This window comes from Bufo bufo, chromosome 4 (genome assembly GCF_905171765.1).
Source record: "Bufo bufo chromosome 4, aBufBuf1.1, whole genome shotgun sequence".
Lineage (NCBI taxonomy): Eukaryota > Metazoa > Chordata > Amphibia > Anura > Bufonidae > Bufo > Bufo bufo.
Genome location: NC_053392.1, coordinates 346,117,758 through 346,145,350, shown reverse-complemented (window position 1 = coordinate 346,145,350; position 27,593 = coordinate 346,117,758). Strand labels below are relative to the sequence as shown.

Sequence of the window (27,593 nt, the reverse complement as noted above, 5' to 3'; positions counted from 1 at the left end):
TGTGCAATAAACTTATGTGTCTGTACCCGATTTCCGTTTATTGCTTGACGACGCGGTGGTCTCTCCTGGGACCTCCAACTCGTGACAGTTGCTTAGTGGACTGGGGGCGAGCAGGTTTGGGCTTGGCATGCCAGGAGGGCTTGGCCTTAAAGGGGTTGTCCGGGATTGGTAAAATTAGTTTAATAGCACCAAAGTCACCTTAAGTGTATATATATCTGTGTTTTACCTTTATTTTTCTATTGTGATCCCCTGATTCATCAGATCTAAATTGCGAGCCGGAAGTGAGGATTTTCTAAATGTGAGTGACGTACCGGTCTCCTTTGTGGAAAGTGAAGGCTCTTCTTCCGCTTCCGAAGGAGCCCGGTGACGTCACAGGCACACAAGGGAGTTCTGCAGAGCGCAGGGAGGGAGGTTAGTAGGCGGTAACTGGCAGCGCTAGGCAACGCCCCTCCGGGCCGGTGATAGCACTCCTGAATGCCTGGTGACATCCTCTGAAGAAGGAGGCAAAGAACTATGCTATTTAACATGGTCCACACCTCCCATCTACTTTACATATGAGTGGCAGGAGGCGGAATAGCAATGAGGGGGAGGGATACACGGAGGAGTGGAGACTGCTGTGACATATAGCCTAGCAGCGGCGATGGGACCCACAAGGCACTGCGGCCGGAAATTACATAACCCAGCTTCAGAAATGTAAACATACTGTGGGGGACCGTAGCCGCACTGGAGAAGTACTGAAAATATTGAAAACCAACAGGGGGACATTGAAACTGCTAGACAAGGTGATATTGCAGGTTTAAAAAAATTTGTTTTATCCCGGACAACCCCTTTAAAGGAAGGCCTAGTGGACTTCTTGTCTGATCGGACGGAAGGGGCCCGAAAGGACTGCGCCCGAGAGGACGACTCAGGAAAGCGACGGCGGCGAAGCTGGTTCTGGGGGAGAAGGGAACTCTTACCGCCAGTGGCCTCAGAGATGAGCTCCTCCAAACGCTTCCCAAAAAGCTTCCCACCGAGGAACAGAAGGGAAATTAGAGCCTTCTTGGAGGCGGAATCCGCCGCCCAAGAACGAAGCCAGATGGTGCAGCGTATGGCCACAGAGTTAACGGACGCACAGCCGGAGCGGTGAGCTAATTCCATAGAGGCATCGCAAAGAAACTTGGATGCCTGGTAGATCTGAGAGGCAAGCACTGCCAGTTCCCCCTGGACAGAGTCTGGAGGTAAGGCTCGGATGAGCTGTTTTGCCCAGATAGAGCAGGCCTTGGCCACCCAGGAAGCGGCAAACGCAGGACGGATGGCGGCGCCCGCTGCCACGGACTTGGCCAAGGAGTCGACCCGTTTGTCAGAGGGATCCGACAAGGGTCTACCTGAGGAGGAACCGTCCAGAGGTTGATGGATTCCTCAGAAAAAGGATAAGGGACATCCGAGGCCTTGGTAAGGTGAAGGCGTCAAGATCCGCGTGATTCGGGAAAACCACAGCGGAACGTCTAGAACGGCGGAAGGATACCGACTCCTGGGAGGAGGAAGAAGGATCGTCCTGCACATGGAGCGCGTCCCAGACGGCTTTAATGAGATCCTGTATGGCCGCAGACATCGCCGAGCACCGCTGTGATTCAGAAGCAGGAGTCCCCCAGGAGCGGCGGAAGCGGCTGAAGAAGAAATCTCGCCCGTCTCTGCCTTATCCGGGGAATGATCCGAGGAAGCTAAAGAAGAGTGGGACCCCGGATGAGACCCTACGAGGTCGCTTGCGGGATCGCGTGCCCGAGCGAGAACAGACGTCCCCAGCGGGAGAGTCCCTGCTAGAGGCGGCCGCAATCTGAGCAGGCAGACGGTCCAGAGACTGCGCCAGGGATTGGGAGAGGCTGGCAAGGTTCCCTATGGCTTGGGACAGGGTAGCAGCCCATTCCGGAAGGACCGACCAGGAGGGGACCGCAGGGGCGGCCTGGGCTGGCCTGGGGTCGAGGCACTGTGCGCAGAGAGAGTTAGACTGGCCGCATGGGAACTTCTTATTACACAGGGAACAGGCATAATGAGTAGAAATCCCAGCAAGGGGAGTGGGGTCCCGACCAGAAGAAGACATGAGGGCTTAGGATGGAGCCTGCAAGGAAAAAAGTCAGCCGAAAAGGCTGCCTACCAGACCCAAATGGTGCTGTGTCCCAGATAGAGAAAGCCGATCGCAGGAGAGGAGCAGCAAGATGGCGACCGGGTGCAGGCACTGCAGGAGAGGAAGGAGCCGGCAGAGAGAAGGGAACGCCCTCCGAGACGGGCAGAAGCCCGCGCAGAGACAGGATTGGAGGAAAGGCCAAGCGCCTCCCAGGGATCCACCCACGGAGGGGAGGGTGAAAGAGAGAGCCCGGGAAGTCAGGAGTGGGCGGAAAGAAGGCTCCGCCCCACGTGACCTGCGGCCTAGTCGGCCGAAAAGCCGGCGCCTAAATTAGAAATGTGCGGTCGGGAACGGACGCCTGCGATCGCGGAGGCGTCCGGAAGCAGCCGCGGGGTGGGAGGGACACAGCGCCGAGGGGAACAGCCGCCCTGCCAGTAGAAACACCCAAAATGACCCCCATTAATAAAGGTAATGCCCCGACTTCCAGGGTAAAGTGCCGGACCCAGAACAAAGACATGGGCCTCCTTGCAGGTACCCTGGCCCCAAAATGACCCCCTGGAGATGGGGAGATAGAATGTAGGGACCACCGAAGCAAAAGTGCCTCAGGCACTAAGAGCCCATGGGAGAGGAGGGGGACTACAGGGCCCCCGCAATGGATCCGGATCCCTACTTACCTTCCGATGTCTTCAGGCGCAGCAGTGACCACCCCCTCGGAGGACTTAACACGGGAGCCGTGGGTCTACCGGAATTCCACTGCGGAACCAGTTTCAAGAGGGGACTGGGTGGCTGCCAGGTACCTGAGTACGTGCCCGCAGGGGGGCAACTAAAGTGGAACACGATGGAGCCACCCCTGCAGCAGGCCGAAACCTGCAGAGAAAAAATAAAATAAAAAATTAGCAGGATGACCTGCGAAAAAAGATAGCAGGTCATGTCTGCCTCCTACAGACACTAGAACTAGACTGGTCTCTCTCGGCTCTGGCAGAGGGGTATAGCCCATCTGGGTTGAGCCAACACTTTTTTTAGTTTCTAGTGTCAGCCTCCTAGTGGCAGCTGGGCATATACCCATGGTTCTGTGTCCCCCAATGCCATGCACGAGAAAAAATAAAAATAAATAAGTTATGGCTCCGCGAAAGCTGGGAGTGAATAATGAAACCACTAAAATGGAAGATCCCAGTGTCCTGAAGGGGTTAAAGATTCATTAGGTTATTATATACACTAACAGGTCTGACCTGTTAAACTTGTCTTGCCAATAATTCCACCTTTTTTAAAGCATATCAATAAAAGATATACCGTATTTTGAGATTTAGTGGATATTTAGTTACGGATACAGGATTATTAGTGTTCTTTTCTTTGGGCATTGTTTTGTTCCCCTTCTGTTTAACCAGGCCCAAAAGATAATTTCAAGACTTACCGCTTAATTTACTTTTTCCCGATTGCTCCTCTTCCTTTTGTCTTTTTCTTCTCATTTCTATCATCTCTCCATCAAATTTGGCTTTCCAATTAAGGAAGTTTTCAATCGTTAAAGGAGTTCCATGAAAACGTTGCTAGGAGAAGCAGTTACAGAAAAATAATGTCGTCAATTTGGATAAGCTGATTGGTCATCCTGGTCATTAAGGGGTTAATGTCAAACATTTTAGTGATTTAGCGCACATGTTGGTTTAATGGCCCTATTTATTTATTTTTGAGGAGTTACCAAAATAAGTTGTGACTTTTTTCTTTTCTTTTAGATGACACACAGTATTAGGGCCCATACACATATGCCCTCTGAGACATACAGCCCGTGAGCGGTCCATATGTCCCGGAGCAGCACTGATCGTGTGCACAGGAGCACACAGCTTCATAGGTTACTATGACGCTTTGCGCGTTGGGCCGCCTGCAAAACTACTGTCCTGCACTCATAAAACGTATAAGTGCAGAAAAGCACTCTCATGGGCAGTCCGACGCGTACAGCATCACAGTAACTTATGAAGCTGTGCGATCCTGCGCACACGATCAGTGCTGCTCTGGCACATATGGACCACATGACTCGAGGGGCATACGGTCATGTGCATGGGCACTAAGGCTGTTTATGAATACGTTTTTCTTTAGTTTCTCTTTTGGTAAAAAAAATAAAAAAATAAAATCTTTTTTTAAACCATAGCTCTTCTATAGCTATTCTTTATCTTTGCAAATTGACATAAAAATCAATTAACCCTTTCTAATCGGTGTTGGATGGGTCTTTAAAAGATGGCGCCTAGTCCGGAGCAAAGTGGGCAAGATAGCTGCAAGGTTTTTGCTGTTTTATACAGCAGAGCCTTGAAGCTAATGTCTGTGATTGGCAAAAAGGCCGATCACAGACATTTAACTCATCAGATGCCTTGGTCAACTGTGACCATGACATCTGAGGCAGCTTTCCACAGGCACACTGTGCTCCAGGGGCCCAAAGGGCTCCCAGTGTGGCAATCAGGGAAGCAGTTTGTTCCTTGTAGTAACCGCAGTCCCTCTGAAGGATCCAAGACTACTACAGGAGTAGTTACTTAGTTTCTATGGAGGCCTGGAGGTGACAGAGCTTCATAGAAACATAGAGCAACTCTCTTAGGCTGCAACAGCAATTCAATGTAGTCTAAGGGACTGTTGCACCTTTCCCAACGTTAAAAGGGTCCCTGCTCCCTGGTGTCTCTCGATCACCAATCACTGGCTGTAGCGTAGTTTTCAGTCATCATGGAGCTCAGCAAAGGGACCCTTCACAACCTGGAGAAAGCAAGATTCCTAAAGGGGTGGAATTGGTGCAAATCAAAGGGGTTTTGCCAAGATTTCGACTTATCTCCTATCCACAGGATAGGGGGACAAGCGTCTGGGTCCAACAACAGAGCGGGTGAGCATGTGTGCTACACTATGGGCCTGCTGAAGAGACCAAGTACTCTCTCCCAAATAGCAGCATGTATTCCTGGACCGCCACTCCATTCATTCCAGTGAACCCAGGACGTTATGACAGGTGGGGTTCCCAGAGGCCAAAACCACCACCAGGCATGCTATGCTGACATAACCACTACCATTTATTAAGAGGCATGCTCTTATAATAACACTTACCTTTTCTGCTTCTTCTACCTCCTTTTCCTTTCTTACTTTTTCCTCTTCTCTCCTGGTTTTTATTTGGTCTACAATTTCATTTAGTTTATCTTGGACAGCAGACACCAAAGTGAAAATCATCACCATTCCCAGGTTCTCCTGACCCTGCAAAAGATGTATATACATTTTTAATAACAGTTATCAGCTCTTACAGATCTTTTTTCTTTACTCCATGTTTAATTTTTTTGTCTTCACGTTGTATACGTTTGTTCCATATTTGCTACAAGCGGTCAGGTTTTTTTCAAACGTATTTGTCCAAACAATTAGGACTTCTGTGTTTGTAATGTTGCTGAAATACAGATGTAAAAACGAGTTTATAAAAATTCAACCCACCGATTTATGGGCTAAAACCTGTAAGAATACAGATTTGGTGGTTGATCTGGCACAAAAATCATGTGCATAAAATAATCCCCTTAAAAAAAAAATGTAAAAAAAAAAGTCAAAAAACTACTTTAAATGCGCTGGCAACATTTTTTCAACTAAAAAATAGAATTATAAACACGGATCTGCTAATAAGCCAAGATGTCAGAACTGCTCAGCAGGCCTAAGAGTTCACAATTCATGTACGCCTGAGGAAGCAAGGGGATTACCCGAAATGGCCTTCACCTATTTACTCTTTATCTATACCTTTATGGAATATAACCATCAGTCAGATTTTTTACCAGTCCAATATATTCATGAATGTGGATTAACCTATTCCCTGCCAAGGATGTATCATATGTTCTCGCAGGATGGCACTTCAGTAGCCAAGGACATATGAGATGCTTTCTTGGTATTAAAGAAGTTGCCTGTTTTTTTTTTTTTATATCTTTGCAACTGAAGCAGAGAGCAGGTGTAATTCCAACTCTGTCGCCCCATTCGCTTTAATGGGACACCTCCTTCCAATTCAAGTGAATTGGCCATTGAAGTGAATGGGGACAGATGAGCTGTAATTGCACATGCTCACCACTGCAGATGCGATGGCGAGCAGGTAAACAGTGAAGAGAAGGCAGCCTCTTTTAACAGGGTACCGAGAGTCGGTTCCCTTAAAAAATCTAATATTGATGACCTATCCTGAGGAAAGGGCATGAATAATAAAAAAAACAAATTTAACAAAAAAGCAGAAAACCCCTTTAACCACCTCAGCCCCCAGTGCTTAAACACCCTGAAAGACCAGGCCACTTTTTACACTTCTGACCTACACTACTTTCACCGTTTATTGCTCGGTCATGCAACTTACCACCCAAATGAATTTTACCTCCTTTTCTTCTCACTAATAGAGCTTTCATTTGGTGGTATTTCATTGCTGCTGACATTTTTACTTTTTTTGTTATTAATCGAAATTTAACGATTTTTTTGCAAAAAAAAATGACATTTTTCACTTTCAGTTGTAAAATTTTGCAAAAAAAACGACATCCATATATAAATTTTGCTCTAAATTTATTGTTCTACATGTCTTTGATAAAAAAAAAATGTTTGGGTAAAAAAAAAATGGTTTGGGTTAAAGTTATAGCGTTTGCAAAAAAGTGTCACACATCTGGTATCTCCGTATTCAGGAGAAGTTGGGGAATGTGTTTTGGGGTGTCATTTAACATATACCCATGCTGGGTGAGAGAAATATCTTGGCAAAAGACAACTTTTACCATTTTTTTATACAAAGTTGTCTTTTGCCAAGATATTTCTCTCACCCAGCATGGGTATATGTAAAATGACACCCCAAAACACATTCCCCAACTTCTCCTGAATACGGAGATACCAGATGTGAGACACTTTTTTGCAGCCCAGGTGGGCAAAGGGGCCCATATTCCAAAGAGCACCTTTCGGATTTCACTGGTCATTTTTTTACAGAATTTGATTTCAGACTCCTTACCACACATTTGGGCCCCTAGAATGCCAGGGCAGTATAAATACCCCACATGTGACCCCATTTTGGAAAGAAGACACCCCAAGGTATTCAATGAGGGGCATGGCGAGTTCATAGAAAAAAAAAAATTTTGGCACAAGTTAGCGGAAATTGATTTTATTTATTTTTTTCTCACAAAGTCTCCCTTTCCTCTAACTTGGGACAAAATTTTCAATCTTTCATGGACTCAATATGCCCCTCACGGAATACCTTGGGGTGTCTTCTTTCCGAAATGGGGTCACATGTGGGGTATTTATACTGCCCTGGCATTCTAGGGGCCCTAAAGCGTGAGAAGAAGTCTGGAATATAAATGTCTAAAAAATTTTACGCATTTGGATTCCGTGAGGGGTATGGTGAGTTCATGTGAGATTTTATTTTTTGACACAAGTTAGTGGAATATGAGACTTTGTAAGAAAAAAAAAAAAAATTCCGCTAACTTGGGACAAAAAAATGTCTGAATGGAGCCTTACAGGGGGGTGATCAATGACAGGGGGGTGATCAATGACAGGGGGGTGATCAGGGAGTCTATATGGGGTGATCACCCCCCTGTCATTGATCACCCCCCTATAAGGCTCCATTCAGATGTCCGTATGTGTTTTGCGATTCCGATCCATGTATCCGTGGATCCGTAAAAATCATACGGACATCTGAATGCAGCTTGACAGGGGGGGTGATCAATAACAGGGGGGTAATCAATGACAGGGGGGGTGATCAGGGAGTCTATATGGGGTGATCACCACAGTCATTGATCACGCCCCTGTAAGGCTTTATTCAGACGTCCGTATGCGTTTTGCGGATCCGATCCATCTATCAGTGGATCCGTAAAAATCATGCGGACATCTAAATGGATCTTACAGGGGGGTAATCAATGACAGGGGGGTGATCAGGGAGTCTATATGGGGTGATCACCACAGTCATTGATCATGCCCCTGTAAGGCTCCATTCAGATGTCCGTATGAGTTTTGCGGATCCGATCCATCTATCAGTGGATCCGTAAAAATCATGCGGACATCTAAATGGATCTTACAGGGGGGTAATCAATGACAGGGGGGTGATCAGGGAGTCTATAAGGGGTGATCACCACAGTCATTGATCACGCCCCTGTAAGGCTCCATTCAGATGTCCGTATGAGTTTTGCGGATCCGATCCATCTATCAGTGGATCCGTAAAAATCATGCGGACATCTGAATGGAGCTTTACAGGGGTGTGATCAATGACAGGGGTGTGATCAATGACAGGGGGGGGGGGTAATCAATGACAGGGGGGGTAATCAATGACAGGGGGGGTAATCAATGACAGGGGGGGTAATCAATGACAGGGGGGGGGTAATCAATGACAGGGGGGGGTAATCAATGACAGGGGGGGGGTAATCAATGACAGGGGGGGGGTAATCAATGACAGGGGGGGGGTAATCAATGACAGGGGGGGGGGTAATCAATGACAGGGGGGGTAATCAATGACAGGGGGGGGTAATCAATGACAGGGGGGGGTAATCAATGACAGGGGGGGGTAATCAATGACAGGGGGGGTAATCAATGACAGGGGGGGGTAATCAATGACAGGGGGGGGTAATCAATGACAGGGGGGGGGTAATCAATGACAGGGGGGGGGTAATCAATGACAGGGGGGGGGGTAATCAATGACAGGGGGGGGGTAATCAATGACAGGGGGGGGGAATCAATGACAGGGGGGTAATCAATGACAGGGGGGGGGTAATCAATGACAGGGGGGGGGTAATCAATGACAGGGGGGGGGTAATCAATGACAGGGGGGGGTAATCAATGACAGGGGGGGGTAATCAATGACAGGGGGGGGTAATCAATGACAGGGGGGGGTAATCAATGACAGGGGGGGGTAATCAATGACAGGGGGGGGTAATCAATGACAGGGGGGGGTAATCAATGACAGGGGGGGGTATCAATGACAGGGGGGGGGTAATCAATGACAGGGGGGGGTAATCAATGACAGGGGGGGGGTAATCAATGACAGGGGGGGTAATCAATGACAGGGGGGGGGTAATCAATGACAGGGTGGGTAATCAATGACAGGGGGGGTAATCAATGACAGGGGGGGTAATCAATGACAGGGGGGTGATCAGGGAGTCTATATGGGGTGATCAGGGGCTAATAAGGGGTTGATAAGTGACCGGGGGGGGGAGTGTAGTGTAGTGGTGCTTGGTGCTACTTTACTGAGCTGCCTGTGTCCTCTGGTGGTCGATCCAAACAAAGGGGACCACCAGAGGACCAGGTAGCAGGTATATTAGACGCTGTTATCAAAACAGCGTCTAATATACCTGTTAGGGGTTAAAAAAATCACATCTCCAGCCTGCCAGCGAACGATCGCCACTGGCAGGCTGGAGATCCACTCGCTTACCTTCCGATCCTGTGAGCGCGCGCGCCTGTGTGCGCGCGTTCACAGGAAATCCCGGCTCGCGCGAGATGACGCATATATGCGTGACTCTGCGCAGGGCTGCCACCTCCGGAACGCGAAACTGCGTTAGGCGGTCCGGAGGTGGTTAACCACCTCAGCCCCCAGTGCTTAAACACCCTGAAAGACCAGGCCACTTTTTACACTTCTGACCTACACTACTTTCACCGTTTATTGCTCGGTCATGCAACTTACCACCCAAATGAATTTTACCTCCTTTTCTTCTCACTAATAGAGCTTTCATTTGGTGGTATTTCATTGCTGCTGACATTTTTACTTTTTTTGTTATTAATCGAAATTTAATGATTTTTTTGCAAAAAAATGACATTTTTCACTTTCAGTTGTAAAATTTTGCAAAAAAAACGAGATCCATATATAAATTTTGCTCTAAATTTATTGTTCTACATGTCTTTGATAAAAAAAAAATGTTTGGGTAAAAAAAAATGGTTTGGGTAAAAGTTATAGCGTTTACAAACTATGGTACAAAAATGTGAATTTCCGCTTTTGAAGCAGCTCTGACTTTCTGAGCACCTGTCATGTTTCCTGAGGTTCTACAATGCCCAGACAGTACAAACACCCCACAAATGACCCCATTTCGGAAAGTACACACCCTAAGGTATTCGCTGATGGGCATAGTGAGTTCATAGAACTTTTTATTTTTTGTCACAAGTTAGCGGAAAATGATGATTTTTTATTTTTTTTTTCTTACAAAGTCTCATATTCCACTAACTTGTGACAAAAAATAAAAAGTTCTATGAACTCACTATGCCCATCACGAAATACCTTGGGGTCTCTTCTTTCCAAAATGGGGTCACTTGTGGGGTAGTTATACTGCCCTGGCATTCTAGGGGCCCAACTGTGTGGTAAGGAGTTTGAAATCAAATTCTGTAAAAAATGACCAGTGAAATCCAAAAGGTGCTCTTTGGAATATGGGCCCCTTTGCCCACCTAGGCTGCAAAAAAGTGTCACACATCTGGTATCTCTGTATTCAGGAGAGGTTGAGGAATGTGTTTTGGGGTGTCTTTTTACATATACCCATGCTGGGTGAGAGAAATATCTTGGCAAAAGACAACTTTTACCATTTTTTTATACAAAGTTGGCATTTGACCAAGATATTTATCTCACCCAGCATGGGTATATGTAAAAAGACACCCCAAAACACATTCCTCAACTTCTCCTGAATACAGAGATACCAGATGTGTGACACTTTTTTGCAGCCTAGGTGGGCAAAGGGGCCCATATTCCAAAGAGCACCTTTCGGATTTCACTGGTCATTTTTTACAGAATTTGATTTCAAACTCCTTACCACACATTTGGGCCCCTAGAATGCCAGGGCAGTATAACTACCCCACAAGTGACCCCATTTTGGAAGAGACCCCAAGGTATTCGCTGATGGGCATAGTGAGTTCATGGAAGTTTTTATTTTTTGTCACAAGTTAGTGGAATATGAGACTTTGTATGAAAAAAATAAATAAAAAATCATCATTTTCCACTAACTTGTGACAAAAAATAAAAATTCTAGGAACCTGCCATGCCCCTCACGGAATACCTTGGGGTGTCTTCTTTCCAAAATGGGGTCACTTGTGGGGTAGTTATACTGCCCTGACATTTTCCAGGGGCCCTAATGTGTGGTAAGTAGGTAAATGACCTGTGAAATCCGAAAGGTGCTCTTTGGAATGTGGGCCCCTTTGCCCACCTAGGCTGCAAAAAAGTGTCACACATGTGGTATCGCCGTATTCAGGAGAAGTTGGGGAATGTGTTTTGTGGTGTCATTTTACATATACCCATGCTGGGTGAGAGAAATATCTTGGCAAAAGACAACTTTTCCCATTTTTTTATACAAAGTTGGCATTTGACCAAGATATTTATCTCACCCAGCATGGGTATATGTAAAATGACACCCCAAAACACATTCCCCAACTTCTCCTGAATACGGAGATACCACATGCGTGACACTTTTTTGCAGCCTAGGTGGGCAAAGGTGCCCAAATTCCTTTTAGGAGGGCATTTTTAGACATTTGGATACCAGACTTCTTCTCACGCTTTGGGGCCCCTAAAATGCCAGGGCAGTATAAATACCCCACATGTGACCCCATTTTGGAAAGAAGACACCCCAAGGTATTCAATGAGGGGCATGGCGAGTTCATAGAAAAAAAAATATTTTGGCACAAGTTAGCGGAAATTGATTTTTTTGATTTTGTTCTCACAAAGTCTCCCTTTCCGCTAACTTGGGACAAAAATTTCAATCTTTCATGGACTCAATATGCCCCTCAGCGAATACCTTGGGGTGTCTTCTTTCCAAAATGGTGTTATTTGTGGGGTGTTTGTACTGCCCTGGCATTTGAGGGTCTCCGCAGTCATTACATGTATGGCCAGCAAATCTCTGCCAAAAAAAGAAAAAGGAGGGGAAAGGCGTCTGCCAGGACATAGGAGCTCCGCCCAACAACCATACCCACTTAGCTCGTATGCCCTGGCAAACCAGATTTCTCCATTCACATCAATCGATGTGGATGAATAAATCATTGCCGGGATTTTTTTTTTTTATATATACAAAGTGTTTGCCAAAGTATATGAACACCGCCACCTCCTCAGCTCATATGCCTCGGCAAACGTATCTTTTACTGCAGAGGAGAAATCTCGTCTTGCAGCGCCGCATACACCGACTTGCGTGTAATCTGACAGCAGCGCAATGCTTCTGTCAGAATGCACATCAGTGCTGCAGCTAGTCGATCGGTTGGTCCACCTGGAAGGTAAAAAAAAAAAAAAAGAAAAAAACCAGGCCGCAACACAATAATTTTATTAACTTTGGAACAGAACATCTAAACTTTAACTTTTTGAACTGAACATTAACCTTTTTGCTTACTGGTGTTTTTTTTTTATTTTTTAACCTTTATAGAACAAACCTCTCCTTCCCCATGGGACAATGTGCAAAGCGCAAATCGCCCAAAGATGTGGCGAAGTACGTTATGCACTTTATCCCAGGTGAAAGGAGACGTTTGCAGCAGCTGTGAGTGAATGGGCCCTAATAGCCCTGTGTGCCTGTCCTGGTGAGATGTCATCCCTATGCTAGGTGTACCTGTGTGTGGTACTTCCGGAAACACTCTCCTAAGCATAGGGCAGGGTGGTCAGGACAGTCAGGACAGAAATAGCGGGTGTCACGCCTTATTCCACTCCTGCTACAGACACGACATTTTTTTCGGGGTGGCGGTTGGGTTGAGGTACCAGCAACAACACTGGGGAAATGTCACTCGTGTAGACGGCTAACTACACTGGTGGATGGGGCCACGGAACCTCCTGGATAAAGGAGGTTCTCGATGATCTCTTCCTGGAATTTGAGGAAGGATCCTGTTCTCCCAGCCTTACTGTAGAGAACAAAACTATTATACAGCGCCAATTGAATTAAATATACAGACACCTTTTTATACCAGCGTCTGGTTCTGCGGAAAACTAAATAGGGAGCCAACATCTGGTCATTGAAGTCCACCCCTCCCATGAGCGCATTATAGTCGTGGACTGAGAGGGGCTTTTCAATGACACGGGTTGCCCTTTCAATTTGGATTGTCGTGTCTGCGTGAATGGAGGAGAGCATGTAAACGTCACGCTTGTCTCTCCATTTCACCGCGAGCAGTTCTTCGTTACACAAGGCAGCCCTCTCCCCCCTTGCAAGACGGGTGGTTACAAGCCGTTGGGGGAAGCCCACACGACTAGTTTGCGCGGTGCCACAGGCGCAAATCCGTTCTAGAAACAAATGCCTAAAGAGGGACACACTTGTGTAAAAATTGTCCACGTAAAGATGGTACCCCTTGCCGAATAAGGGTGACACCAAGTCCCAGACTGTCTTCCCACTGCTCCCCAGGTAGTCAGGGCAACCGACCGGCTCCAGGGTCTGATCTTTTCCCTCATAGATCCGAAATTTGTGGGTATAGCCTGTGGCCCTTTCACAGAGCTTATACAATTTGACCCCATACCGGGCACGCTTGCTTGGGATGTATTGTTTGAAGCCAAGGCGCCCGGTAAAATGTATTAGGGACTCGTCTACGCAGATGTTTTGCTCAGGGGTATACAAATCTGCAAATTTCTGGTTGAAATGGTCTATGAGGGGCCAAATTTTGTGGAGCCGGTGAAAAGCTGGGTGGCCTCTGGGACGGGAGGTGGTGTTGTCGCTAAAGTGCAGGAAACGCAGGATGGTCTCAAAACGTGCCCTGGACATAGCACCAGAGAACATGGGCATGTGATGAATCGGGTTCGTGGACCAATATGACCGCAATTCATGCTTTTTGGTTAGACCCATGTTGAGGAGAAGGCCCAGAAAAATTTTAAGTTCGGAAACTTGGACTGGTTTCCACCGGAAAGGCTGGGCATAATAGCTTCCCGGGTTTGCGGTTATAAATTGTGTGGCATACCGGTTTGTCTCTGCCACGACTAGGTCCAAGAGCTCCGCAGTCAAGAACAGCTCAAAAAATCCCAGGGCCGTACTGATCTGAGCCGTCTCAACCCGAACTCCAGACTGGGCGGTGAAAGGGGGAACTAATGGTGCGGCTGAAGTTGGTGACTGCCAATCAGGGTTTGCCAGCACCTCAGGGATTCTAGGGGCTCTACGGGCCTGTCTGTGCGGTGGCTGCGACGGGGTAACTACTGCACGTGCCACCGTACCAGCTTCAACTGCCCTTCTGGTGCTCGCTACTTCACCATGTTGTACGGCAGTGCTGGTACTAGGTCCAGGGAGGGCTGCGCTGCTGGTGTATGCCTCACCACGTGATCCGGCACCGACAGCCCCACTCTGCTGCTCTTGAAGCAGATCCTGCGTAACCTGTGGTCTAGCGACACGGGGCCGGGTACGCCTGGTGCTGCCAGGGACCTCAACCTCCTCGTCCGAACTTTGGGTCAGAGAGCCACTGCTTTCTACAGGTTCATATTCTGACCCGCTAGATTCGTCAGATGAGGGTTCCCAGTCCTCATCCGACTGGGTCAGAATCCTGTAGGCCTCTTCAGAAGAATACCCCCTGTTTGACATTTTGGACTACTAAATTTAGGGGTATTCCCTGAGACTACCCAAGAAAAAAAGCAAGCCTGTCTTACAAAGGGGAGGCTAGCGAAGTACCGGAGGCCACTGCGGTTGATAAAAAATATCAAAACTGATTTTCTTATCGCCGCAGAGCGTGTAAAGTGAATGTGCAGTGATCAAAAAAAAATATTTTTTTGTCACTGCGGTGGGGCGGGCGTGGGTGAACGCAAGTGTGGGCGACCGATCAGGCCTGATCGGGCAAACACTGCGTTTTGGGTGGAGGGCGAGCTAAGGTGACACTAATACTATTATAGATCTGACCGTGATCAGTTTTGATCACTTACAGATACTATAAAAGTACAAATGCTGATTAGCGATACGCTAATCAGCGAATCAGTGACTGCGGTGCGGTGGGCTGGGCGCTAACCGATCGCTAACTACCTAACCAAGGGGCCTAAACTAATCCTAAACCTAACAGCCAATACTAGTGGAAAAAAAAAGTGTCAGTTTACACTGATCACTTTTTGTCTTTCACTAAGTGATTGACAGGGGGCAATCAAGGGGTTAATTTGGATGATAGGGGTGATGGAAGGTGATCAGGGGCTAAGGGTAGTGTGTGATGTGTACTCACAGTGATGTCTGCTCCTCTGCTGGATCCAACCAACGAAAAGGACCAGCAGAGGAGCAGAGAAGCCATATAACAGATCATATTTACTAATATGATCTGTTATCTGGCTTCTGATTTGATTTTTTGAAAATCGCCAGCCTGCCAGCCAATGATCGTGGCTGGCAGGCTGGTGACGAAATACTTCTTTAACTTTTGCCGGCCCGCGATGCGCATGCGCGGGCCGGCAATGCACGAAATCTCGCGTCTTGCGAGAGGACGCGCCGGCGCGTCTAGGTGGAATAGAACAACCACCTCCAGGACGTGTCTGTGCGTACAGCGGTCCGGAGGTGGTTAACACCTAACTATATCTCAGGCTGTATATCAGCTAGAGATATAAACCAAGACCTGACAATCTAAGCTATAAAACAAGACCATGGAACTTGCTGCAATACATCCAGAAATAGTGTTGAGTGAATTGGGAGCGGCATATACACTGTATCTGTAGCTCTCACTCCTCACCCAGTTTCTACAGCTTCCATCTCCAGCTTTATAGTGGCTAGCTCTGAAATCCCAGTCTTGTTTTAAAGCTTAGATTGCCAGCTTTAAAGCAAGTCACATATCACTGAATGAAGATCGCAAGTTACCCATGGCACAAGCACAAAAGGCATAACGTTTATTTCATGATTAAAGACATCAGCTTTAAAACAAGTCCTGGCTCATATCTCTAGCCTGAGAAAGCCCAGGATGAAGCATTATTTTCTAAGGAGAGATCATCCATAAATTAGTCCTGGAAAAAACCTTTAAAAGTGTGACTAGGACTGAGCTGCAATACCAAAACACGTCACATGTGCAAGTTGCACTCTTCCTGAAAGAAATAAAACATATACGACTGAGTGAAGTCTTGTGCAACGTGGGGTATTGTTCATAGCGCAGCAACTGATGGGCCAAGAATTTTACCACTTTGGGACAGGGGACCAAAAATATTTATCCTTTCCCCCACAAAAGTGCAAGGTGATTGCATTATTCAGTATATACTTTTATTGTGGAATCACTCTATAGTAAACTTCCTCACTATAGCTCTGTGACAGAACACAACATCATGAATTCTGCCTTTGGCATTGTAGATTAGTTGGGTGGTATATGTGTGCAGTGTATATATGGTGGGCCAGATTTATCATTACTCTGACAGCTCACTCCACTTTCACATATGGCTAAAGTCAGTTTTAGCCAAATCAGATTTATGATCGGCCCTTTAAGACTGTAATAAATGTGGTTTGACGGTAGCAGTTTATGTCAGTAAGCAGCTTTACAAAAGTCGCACATCTTTACGAAAAAAGTCACATGTTTTATTAAAAAGTCTCATAAGATAAGCATGGTCCTCACTGGAGCGAAATTGCGACTTTTTTAATAGTCGCAATAGTAAATCTGTCTAGAGATTAATTTACATAAGAAAACACGCCCACTTTCAGAAAACTGGCGAGCATAGCGCAGAGCCAATAAAAGACACTAATTTTTGCGCAGTTAAAGCGAATGCGCAAAAATTTGCTACTTTTTCACTCCATTATTCTGACTTGAGCTAATGATAAGGGCTCTTTCACACTTGCGTTCTTTTCTTCCGGCATAGAGTTCCGTCGTCGGGGCTCTATGCCGGAAGAATCCTGATCAGTTTTATCCTAATGCATTCTGAATGGAGAGAAATCCGTTCAGGATGCATCAGGATGTCTTCAGTTCAGGATCGGAACGTTTTTTGGCCGGAGAAAATACCGCAGCATGCTGCGCTTTTTGCTCCGGTCAAAAATCCGGAACACTTGCCGCATGGCCGGATCCGGAATTAATGCCCATTGAAAGGCATTAATCCTGATCCGGCCTTAAGCTAAACGTCGTTTCGGCGCATTGCCGGATCCGACGTTTAGCTTTTTCTGAATGGTTACTATGGCACCCAGGACGCTATTAAAGTCCTGGGTGCCATAGTAGTAGTGGGCAGCGGGGGAGCAGTATACTTACCGTCTGTGCGGCTCCCGGAGTGCTCCAGAGTGAAGTCAGGGCGCCCCACACGCATGGATGACGTGATCACATGGATCATGTCATCCATGCGCATGGGGCGCTCTGACGTCATTCTGGAGCGCCCCGGGAGCCGCACGGACGCTAAGTTTACTGCTCCCCCGCTGCCCACTACTACTATGGCAGCCAGGACTTTAATAGCGTCCTGGGTGCCATAGCAACACTGAACGCATTTTGAAGACGGATCCGTCTTCAAATGCTTTCAGTTCACTTGCGTTGTTACGGATCCGGCGGGCACCTCCGGCAAATGGAGTACACGCCGGATCCGGACAACGCAAGTGTGAAAGAGGCCTAAATCTGTCAGGAAAAATGGTACTGAGCCCTCAGCAGCAGTACATGGTTTGTGCGTCTGACCTTAGATATGGACTTGTTCAGGTACGGACAAAGAAGGCGGCACTGATCCGCTGCAGTTTTCAAATTGAGTGTTAAGAGGATGCCGTCAGTCTGAAGTCAAATGGATTTGAGGGTGAAATAGCCATTTCCTGTTGCTGTGAGTTTGGCTCAGCAAACAGCCATGTAAAAAGCAGCCAAAAGGGACTGGAGCCCTTGTGCATTAATATTTATTCTGAATGAAAGCCTATTGCTGCAGCTTTACCAGAGATATAAAATAAAGTTCTGGGAAAGAGTAGGACTTACCTGCTCCCCTAATAAGGCCAACACAGCAGAAGCATCCACATCTTCCAGATTCTCTTGGGAAACTATTTCATAGAGAGGAGCTGCATCTGGATAGGACTCCACATACGTAAACTTCAGAGTCACCTGTACATCTGTAGAACAAGGTATATGGTAACACTAAAACGAACCTGGTGCTGCAGGGTTTACATGGTTTTATAAGGTACTTAACCTCTTGTTAACCAAAATGACCAAACCCTCTTTAGCAATTTTGCGAATATAGTGGTTTAATGGCCTAAGGGTAATTTCACACCAGCGTTATTCTTTTCCGGCATTGAGTTCCGCCCTAGGGGATCAATACCGGAAAAGAACTGATCAGTTTTATCCCCATGCATTCTGAATGGAGAGCAATCTGTTCAGGATGCATCAGGATGTCTTCAGTTCAGTCAATGTACGGTTTTTGGACTGAGAAAATACCGCAGCATGCTACGGTTTTATCTCCGGCCAAAAAAAACTGAACACTTGCTTGAATGCCGGATCCAGCATTTTTTTTACATAGGAATGTATTAGTGCCGGATCCGTCCTTCAAAATACCAGAATGCCAGATCCGCAGACCGCAAAAAAAAAAAAAATTGAAAAAAATAAATGCTGGATCCGTTTTTCCAGATGACACCGGAAAGACGGATCCGGCATTTCAATGGATTTGTCAGACGGATCAGGATCCTGATCGGTCTTAAAATGCAATCAGTTTCCGGTGACGGAACTGCCTGCCGGATTCCTCTGCCGCAAGTGTGAAAGTACCTTAACTCAGGGATGCCCAACCTGCGGCCCTCCAGCTGTTGTAAGACTACAACTCCTACCATGCCCTGCTGTAGGCTGATAGCTGTCCGGACATGCTGGGAATTATAGTTTTGCAACAGCTGGAGGGCCGCAGGCTGGGCATCCCCGGCCTAAGCTACCAAAATAATTTTTGCAGCATGTTTTATAACCCATAGGGCAACTTTTTTTTATAGATTTTCTTTTTCTTTTTTTACTTAGTACCTACAAAAAATACATTTTTTATATTTGTATTTTACGTTAGTATTTTGTTTTCTTTTTTTATCTGGGTAATTACATATTTTGTTTAACAGAATGGATGAGATTTACTAATCCTGTAGATCAGAGGTACTCAACTAGTTTTATTAAAGGTCCACATACCTGGGTCTACTGAGTGCCAACCGTAAAGATGAACGCCCCCATTAAGAATAATGCCCCTTCTCTGCTTTTGCAAAAAAACACTCACCTCCTTCATTTGCTCGCAACGCGGTGAACACTCTCTGCTGACTGGAAGCTCAGGACCTGCGCTCCAGCGTGATGATCTCACAGGTCCTGTCCTTTACATCCAGTCAGCAGTGAGCATTCCCTACAGCGCAAGCTAATGGAGGAGGTGAGTTTCTATTTTTTTATTAACACAAGTGGAGGTGGAGGTAAAGGCTGTACTAATGAGCGCCCCACAATGGAAGCGCTCATTGGTAACAGTCCATACAAGGGGAAAAAAATTACCGCCACTGGCAGGGCCACTAAAATACCGGCCTTGCCGGTGAGCTACTGGCCGGGCGGCAACCCTAGCCGCAGAACACACATGTATTTTTGTTCCACATCCAATACCCATTATTGGTGGATTGGATGCGGACCCCTTTATTTCAATGGGGCCGCAAAAGATGCAGACAGTACATGGTGTGCTCTCTGCATCATTTGCGGCCCCATTGAAATGAAGGGGTCCGCATCCAATCCTCCAATAATGGGTATTGGATGTGGAACAAAAATATCATGGTGTGAATGAAGCCTTATCTTTAGGTCACCAATAACGAGAGAGACAGGCAAGATGGGAATATGCCACTGACACTGTGGAGTCCTTTACTGCAGTCAGTGATGCGTTCCCACCCTGTCTGTACCCCTCAGACATCACCTCCCATGTCCAGCCTCATCTCCAGCAGCAGGTAAGTGTCCTTTGGAGCTTGAAGCTCCCTTACGTGCCGCTGCTGCAGGAGAGGAGGGACTGAGCCGCTGAGAGAGACGGCTTCCTCCACGTGCAGACACAGGATGAAAGCGCTGAGAGAGACGGCTTCCTCCACCTGCAGGCACCGGATGAAAGCGCTGAGAGAGACGGCTTCCTTCGCGTGCAGGCCTTGGATGAAAGCGCTGAGAGAGACAGCTTCCTCCACCTGCAGGCACCGGATGAAAGCGCTGAGAGAGACAGCTTCCTCCACCTGCAGGCACCGGATGAAAGCGCTGAGAGAGACTGCTTCCTCCACCTGCAGGCACCGGATGAAAGCGCTGAGAGAGACTGCTTCCTCCACCTGCAGGCACCGGATGAAAGCGCTGAGAGAGACGGCTTCCTCCACCTGCAGGCACCGGATGAAAGCGCTGAGAGAGACAGCTTCCTCCACCTGCAGGCACCAGATGAAAGCGCTGAGAGAGACAGCTTCCTCCACCTGCAGGCACCGGATGAAAGCGCTGAGAGAGACGGCTTCCTCCACCTGCAGACACAGGATGAAAGCGCTGAGAGAGACGGCTTCCTCCACCTGCAGGCACCGGATGAAAGCGCTGAGAGAGACGGCTTCCTCCACCTGCAGGCACCGGATGAAAGCGCTGAGAGAGACGGCTTCCTCCACCTGCAGGCACCGGATGAAAGCGCTGAGAGAGACGGCTTCCTCCACCTGCAGGCACCGGATGAAAGCGCTGAGAGAGACTGCTTCCTCCACCTGCAGGCACCGGATGAAAGCGCTGAGAGAGACGGCTTCCTCCACCTGCAGGCACCGGATGAAAGCGCTGAGAGAGACGGCTTCCTCCACCTGCAGGCACCGGATGAAAGCGCTGAGAGAGACAGCTTCCTCCACCTGCAGGCACCGGATGAAAGCGCTGAGAGAGACGGCTTCCTCCACCTGCAGGCACCGGATGAAAGCGCTGAGAGAGACGGCTTCCTCCACCTGCAGACACAGGATGAAAGCGCTGAGAGAGACAGCTTCCTCCACGCGCAGACACAGGATGAAAGCGCTGAGAGAGACAGCTTCCTCCACCTGCAGGCACCGGATGAAAGCGCTGAGAGAGACGGCTTCCTTCACGTGCAGGCACCGGATGAAAGCGCTGAGAGAGACAGCTTCCTCCACCTGCAGGCACCGGATGAAAGCGCTGAGAGAGACTGCTTCCTCCACCTGCAGGCACCGGATGAAAGCGCTGAGAGAGACAGCTTCCTCCACCTGCAGGCACCGGATGAAAGCGCTGAGAGAGACGGCTTCCTCCACCTGCAGGCACCGGATGAAAGCGCTGAGAGAGACAGCTTCCTCCACCTGCAGGCACCGGATGAAAGCGCTGAGAGAGACGGCTTCCTCCACCTGCAGGCACCGGATGAAAGCGCTGAGAGAGACAGCTTCCTCCACCTGCAGACACAGGATGAAAGCGCTGAGAGAGACAGCTTCCTCCACGTGCAGACACAGGATGAAAGCGCTGAGAGAGACAGCTTCCTCCACGTGCAGACACAGGATGAAAGCGCTGAGAGAGACAGCTTCCTCCACGTGCAGACACAGGATGAAAGCGCTGAGAGAGACAGCTTCCTCCACGCGCAGACACAGGATGAAAGCGCTGAGAGAGACAACTTCCTCCACGTGCAGACACAGGATGAAAGCGCTTAGAGAGACGGCTTCCTCCACGTGCAGGCACCGGATGAAAGCGCTGAGAGAGACGGCTTCCTTCACGTGCAGGCACCGGATGAAAGCGCTGAGAGAGACAGCTTCCTCCACCTGCAGGCACCGGATGAAAGCGCTGAGAGAGACGGCTTCCTTCACGTGCAGGCACCGGATGAAAGCGCTGAGAGTGACAAGTCCCGATGCCTGCATGTGGAGGGACCTGTCTCCCTCAGCGTAATCCTCCCCTTCTATCCAGCTCCTGCACCAGGAGGAGCTTGTGCCCGATCTCGTTCCGCCGCACTGGCAGATTAGGAAGGGATGGTAGGGGTCCGGATAGCTGGCGTCTGTGGTCCGTATTTGGCCCGCGGTCCGCCAGTTGAGTACCCCTGCTGTAGATGATGTAAGCTTAGACAGGCTGTCTAGACCTGCACCAGATTAATCCCAGGGGCTCCGGCTGGATGGTAAATCTGGGGCAGGGATAGACCCTTCTCTCTGACTGTATATCATCCATTTTTGGCTCAGATACATCAGTAAATCTGGGCCATCATCTCCCCCCCCCCTCTGGGGGGCATTCACTCTGGGTTCTGTTAGGACTTCTGTGGATCTAAGTACAGTACTGCTCAGGAAATGAAGTAATCAGAATTCCAGGTTTTGAGCATGTAACTTCAACTGATCATATCCCAAAGAATAAGAATAAGTAATATTTCCCATCTCCTACATAACCTTCCTACAGTGCTACATAAGGGTCCATTCACACGTCCGCAATTTTGTTCCGCATTTTGCGGAACGGAATTGCGGACCCCTTAATTTCTATGGGGCAGCACGATGTGCTGTCCGGACATGGAATTGCAGGCCCACACTTCCGGGTCCGCAATTCCGTTCCCGAAAAAAATATATAACATGTCCTATTCTTGTCCTAGGCATATTCTATTAGTGCCCGCAAAATGCGGAACGCACATTGCCGCAGTCCGTGTTTTGCGGATCCGCGAACCAGCAAAACACGTTACGGACGTCTGAATGGAGCCTAAGACTGTACAGAACTGAAGAAGATACACAGCAGGACGCTCCAGAACCTACTTTCTTCTTCTTCTCCTGCTTCCGATGACACAGTGATGGAGAAACTTTCTGGGGACGTAGAGAAGACTGCAAGAAAAGAAATAGCAAGTTTACCCATTGGCAGCATGGCGCGAGCAGAGATTACTATCGTCCCCAATAACGGGGAACACTAAAAATGTATTAACAGTTTTCTGCCATAAGTATATAGAAAAAATGTGGCATTTCAGAGTTTTGCCTCATTTATCAAAAATTTTCTGAGATTATTCTAGTAAACAAAGCCAGTCCCATCTGAGGGGTTAAATGTTTCCGATATGGATTATCGCAGATCACAGACATTAGCTCCGAGTGCAGAAACCCTGCAGTTATTACGCCTGTTCAGCTCCTGAGCGGGCACCATGTCTAAAAACTCAACTGTCGCCAGACTCATTTTACCACAGTTTATTAAACTTTTCCAGAACTTCTGATCCCACGATAATACATATATAAAAATACAATAAAGAAAAAACATTAGCAGACTGTTACAGAGAAGAGGACCCTGCCCACAACACTACTGTGCAGGGAGGGGGGGGGGGCACCACTGGGGCATAACTACTGGGTAACGACTGTGAGGGGGGCACCACGGGGGCGTAACGACTGTGAGGGGGGCACCACGGGGGCGTAACGACTGTGAGGGGGGCACCACGGAGGCGTAACGACTGTGAGGGGGGCACCACGGGGGCGTAACGACTGTGAGGGGGGCACCACGGGGGCGTAACGACTGTGAGGGGGGCACCACGGGGGCGTAACGACTGTGAGGGGGGCACCACGGGGGCGTAACGACTGTGAGGGGGGCACCACGGGGGCGTAACGACTGTGAGGGGGGCACCACGGGGGCGTAACGACTGTGAGGGGGGCACCACGGGGGCGTAACGACTGTGAGGGGGGCACCACGGGGGCGTAACGACTGTGAGGGGGGCACCACGGGGGCGTAACGACTGTGAGGGGGGCACCACGGGGGCGTAACGACTGTGAGGGGGGCACCACGGGGGCGTAACGACTGTGAGGGGGGCACCACGGGGGCGTAACGACTGTGAGGGGGGCACCACGGGGGCGTAACGACTGTGAGGGGGGCACCACGGGGGCGTAACGACTGTGAGGGGGGCACCACGGGGGCGTAACGACTGTGAGGGGGGCACCACGGGGGCGTAACGACTGTGAGGGGGGCACCACGGGGGCGTAACGACTGTGAGGGGGGCACCACGGGGGCGTAACGACTGTGAGGGGGGCACCACGGGGGCGTAACGACTGTGAGGGGGGCACCACGGGGGCGTAACGACTGTGAGGGGGGCACCACGGGGGCGTAACGACTGTGAGGGGGGCACCACGGGGGCGTAACGACTGTGAGGGGGGCACCACGGGGGCGTAACGACTGTGAGGGGGGCACCGCTACCGACTGTGAGGGGGGCACCACGGGGGCGTAACGGCTGTGCGGGGGGCACCGCTACCGGCTGTGCGGGGGGCACCGCTACCGACTGTGCGGGGGGCACCGCTACCGACTGTGCGGGGGGCACCGCTACCGACTGTGCGGGGGGCACCGCTACAGACTGTGCGGGGGGCACCGCTACAGACTGTGCGGGGGGCACCGCTACCGACTGTGCGGGGGGCACCGCTACCGACTGTGCGGGGGGCACCGCTACCGACTGTGCGGGGGGCACCGCTACCGACTGTGCGGGGGGCACCGCTACCGACTGTGCGGGGGGCACCGCTACCGACTGTGCGGGGGGCACCTCGACTGTGAGGGGGGCGTAACGACTGTGAGGGGGGCACCACGGGGGCGTAACGACTGTGAGGGGGGCACCGCTACCGACTGTGAGGGGGGCACCACGGGGGCGTAACGGCTGTGCGGGGGGCACCGCTACCGCGTAACGACTGTGAGGGGGGCACCACGGGGGCGTAACGACTGTGAGGGGGGCACCACGGGGGGCGTAACGACTGTGAGGGGGGCACCACGGGGGGCGTAACGACTGTGAGGGGGGCACCACGGGGGGCGTAACGACTGTGAGGGGGGCACCACGGGGGGCGTAACGACTGTGAGGGGGGCACCACGGGGGGCGTAACGACTGTGAGGGGGGCACCACGGGGGGCGTAACGACTGTGAGGGGGGCACCACGGGGGCGTAACGACTGTGAGGGGGGCACCACGGGGGCGTAACGACTGTGAGGGGGGCACCACGGGGGCGTAACGACTGTGAGGGGGGCACCACGGGGGCGTAACGACTGTGAGGGGGGCACCACGGGGGCGTAACGACTGTGAGGGGGGCACCACGGGGGCGTAACGACTGTGAGGGGGGCACCACGGGGGCGTAACGACTGTGAGGGGGGCACCACGGGGGCGTAACGACTGTGAGGGGGGCACCACGGGGGCGTAACGACTGTGAGGGGGGCACCACGGGGGCGTAACGACTGTGAGGGGGGCACCACGGGGGCGTAACGACTGTGAGGGGGGCACCACGGGGGCGTAACGACTGTGAGGGGGGCACCACGGGGGCGTAACGACTGTGAGGGGGCACCACGGGGGCGTAACGACTGTGAGGGGGGCACCACGGGGGCGTAACGACTGTGAGGGGGGGCACCGCTACCGACTGTGAGGGGGGCACCACGGGGGCGTAACGACTGTGCGGGGGGGCACCGCTACCGACTGTGAGGGGGGCACCGCTACCGACTGTGAGGGGGGCACCGCTACCGACTGTGAGGGGGGCACCGCTACCGACTGTGAGGGGGGCACCGCTACCGACTGTGAGGGGGGCACCGCTACCGACTGTGAGGGGGGCACCGCTACCGACTGTGAGGGGGGCACCGCGGGGGCGTAACGGCTGTGCGGGGGGCACCGCTACCGACTGTGCGGGGGGCACCGCTGCCGACTGTGCGGGGGGCACCGCTGCCGACTGTGCGGGGGGCACCGCTGCCGACTGTGCGGGGGGCACCGCTGCCGACTGTGCGGGGGGCACCGCTGCCGACTGTGCGGGGGGCACCGCTGCCGACTGTGCGGGGGGCACCGCTGCCGACTGTGCGGGGGGCACCGCTGCCGACTGTGCGGGGGGCATAACTACTGTGCGGGGGGCACCGCTGCCGACTGTGCGGGGGGCATAACTACTGTGCAGGGGGCATAACTACTGTGCAGGGGGCATAACTACTGTGCAGGGGGCATAACTACTGTGCAGGGGGCATAACTACTGTGCAGGGGGCATAACTACTGTGCAGGGGGCATAACTACTGTGCAGGGGGCATAACTACTGTGCAGGGGCACTACAGGGAACTGTGCGGGATTGGGTGTGTACAGGTAGGCACAAAGCACTCTGCCACCGTTCTACCTCCTTGGCTTTTGAAAAGCTGGGATGTCATAACCCGACTTGGAAGCCCAGGATTTCTCCCTGTGTGATCCATGGCCAGCCGGTCGTGCACACTGCAGAGGAGCCTGCGCCACACCGGCAATGTGTAATGGAGGTTACCACTGGGCATCTAAAGACTATCAGGACTGGATGATGGGTGTAACTGGTCAGGACCGTCATTCAGAGCGGTAGTAAAGCTGGGTATTAGGTATGCTTTCATATATACCCCGAGAAGCCGCTGACCTGTGAAAGAGTCCGCATAGATAGACTCCAGAGCCTCCAGCTCATTGCGCTGCTCCTCGGCGTAGTCCGTCATGGTTTATAGGCCATGGAAGCGAGCAGCGGCGGCGGGACGGACACGTGAGGTGCTCTGAGGACCCCGCCGGTGTCTGGCAGCCGCTGAGGATCAGCCGGCCACGCTCAGAAAGGATCGATGACTCTGCCACCGACTGCTCATGCCTGGATTCCTGCGCCGCCCTAGTCACCCTTCAACTGCTGGAGCCGCTCGTGGTTTGCTTACATCACATTCAATGATCCGGGCACCCGTATTTAGTCGATATTCACACTGTATCGTCATTAGTTGACGTACCGTTATCGCTACAGTCGTGCATCGATCATACGGGTTATCGATTGGTTGAGCCTTAAATGTCGCGTTCTGTGACGTCGGAAACGTGCGCTGGTTGTGAACTGTGTGCATGCCGTCCCGTCAGTGGTGTAGGCCTCGCTTACATAGGAGATAGAGTAGTCAGTGCCTTAGAATGTCCTGTGCGGGGAAATGACCTGTAGCCTTTGTAGTCAGCACATGTAGGAGAGTTACTTCCCGTCCTTGTAAAGGACCTGTCAGTGCCCCCTAGTGGCCAGTTCATAACATTGCCTGGGAAATAGCCCATTCAGGACACCACCAGTAAGGATTGGCATAGCAGTATAAGATCTTCAGGCACTGACTGCTGTAATACATACCTCCCAACTTTTTGGACGTTCAAAGAGGGACACTTAGGCCTCTTTCACACTAGCGGCAGGACGGATCCGACAGGCTGTTCACCCTGTCGGATTCGTCCTGCTGCTATTGACTACAAACCGGATTCCAAAAAAGTTGGGACACTATACAAATCGTGAATAAAAACTGAATGCAATGATGTGGAGGTGCCAACTTCTAATAATTTATTCAGAATAGAACATAAATCACGGAACAAAAGTTTAAACTGAGAAAATGTACCATTTTAAGGGAAAAATATGTTGAATCAGAATTTCATGGTGTCAACAAATCCCCAAAAAGTTGGGACAAGGCCATTTTCACCACTGTGTGGCATCTCCCCTTCTTCTTACAACACTCAACAGACGTCTGGGGACCGAGGAGACCAGTTTCTCAAGTTTAGAAATAGGAATGCTCTCCCATTCTTGTCTAATACAGGCCTCTAACTGTTCAATCGTCTTGGGCCTTTTTTGTTGCACCTTCCTCTTTATGATGCGCCAAATGTTCTCTATAGGTGAAAGATCTGGACTGCAGACTGGCCATTTCAGTACCCGGATCCTTCTCCTACGCAGCCATGATGTTGTGATTGATGCAGAATGTGGTCTGGCATTATCTTGTTGAAAAATGCAGGGTCTTCCCTGAAAGAGATGACGTCTGGATGGGAGCATATGTTGTTCTAGAACCTGAATATATTTTTCTGCATTGATGGTGCCTTTCCAGACATGCAAG

General features: G+C 50.2%; 1 protein-coding gene across 1 annotated transcript in view; it reads right to left on the bottom strand.

Annotated features, from left to right (window-relative positions):
* The window catches only part of RWDD1 (RWD domain containing 1), a 35,860-nt gene extending 9,513 nt beyond the window's left edge, over positions 1 to 26,347 (bottom strand). Inside the window, exons 1-5 of the mRNA XM_040428901.1 lie at positions 26,135 to 26,347; positions 22,546 to 22,611; positions 17,828 to 17,958; positions 5,171 to 5,314; positions 3,513 to 3,645 (exon numbers count right to left, since the gene is read on the bottom strand). Of these exons, the coding sequence (XP_040284835.1) occupies positions 3,513 to 3,645; positions 5,171 to 5,314; positions 17,828 to 17,958; positions 22,546 to 22,611; positions 26,135 to 26,207 (547 nt within the window). The 5' untranslated portion in view covers positions 26,208 to 26,347. The remainder of the gene's footprint in view (positions 1 to 3,512; positions 3,646 to 5,170; positions 5,315 to 17,827; positions 17,959 to 22,545; positions 22,612 to 26,134) is intronic.
* Between the last annotated feature and the right edge of the window lie 1,246 nt (positions 26,348 to 27,593).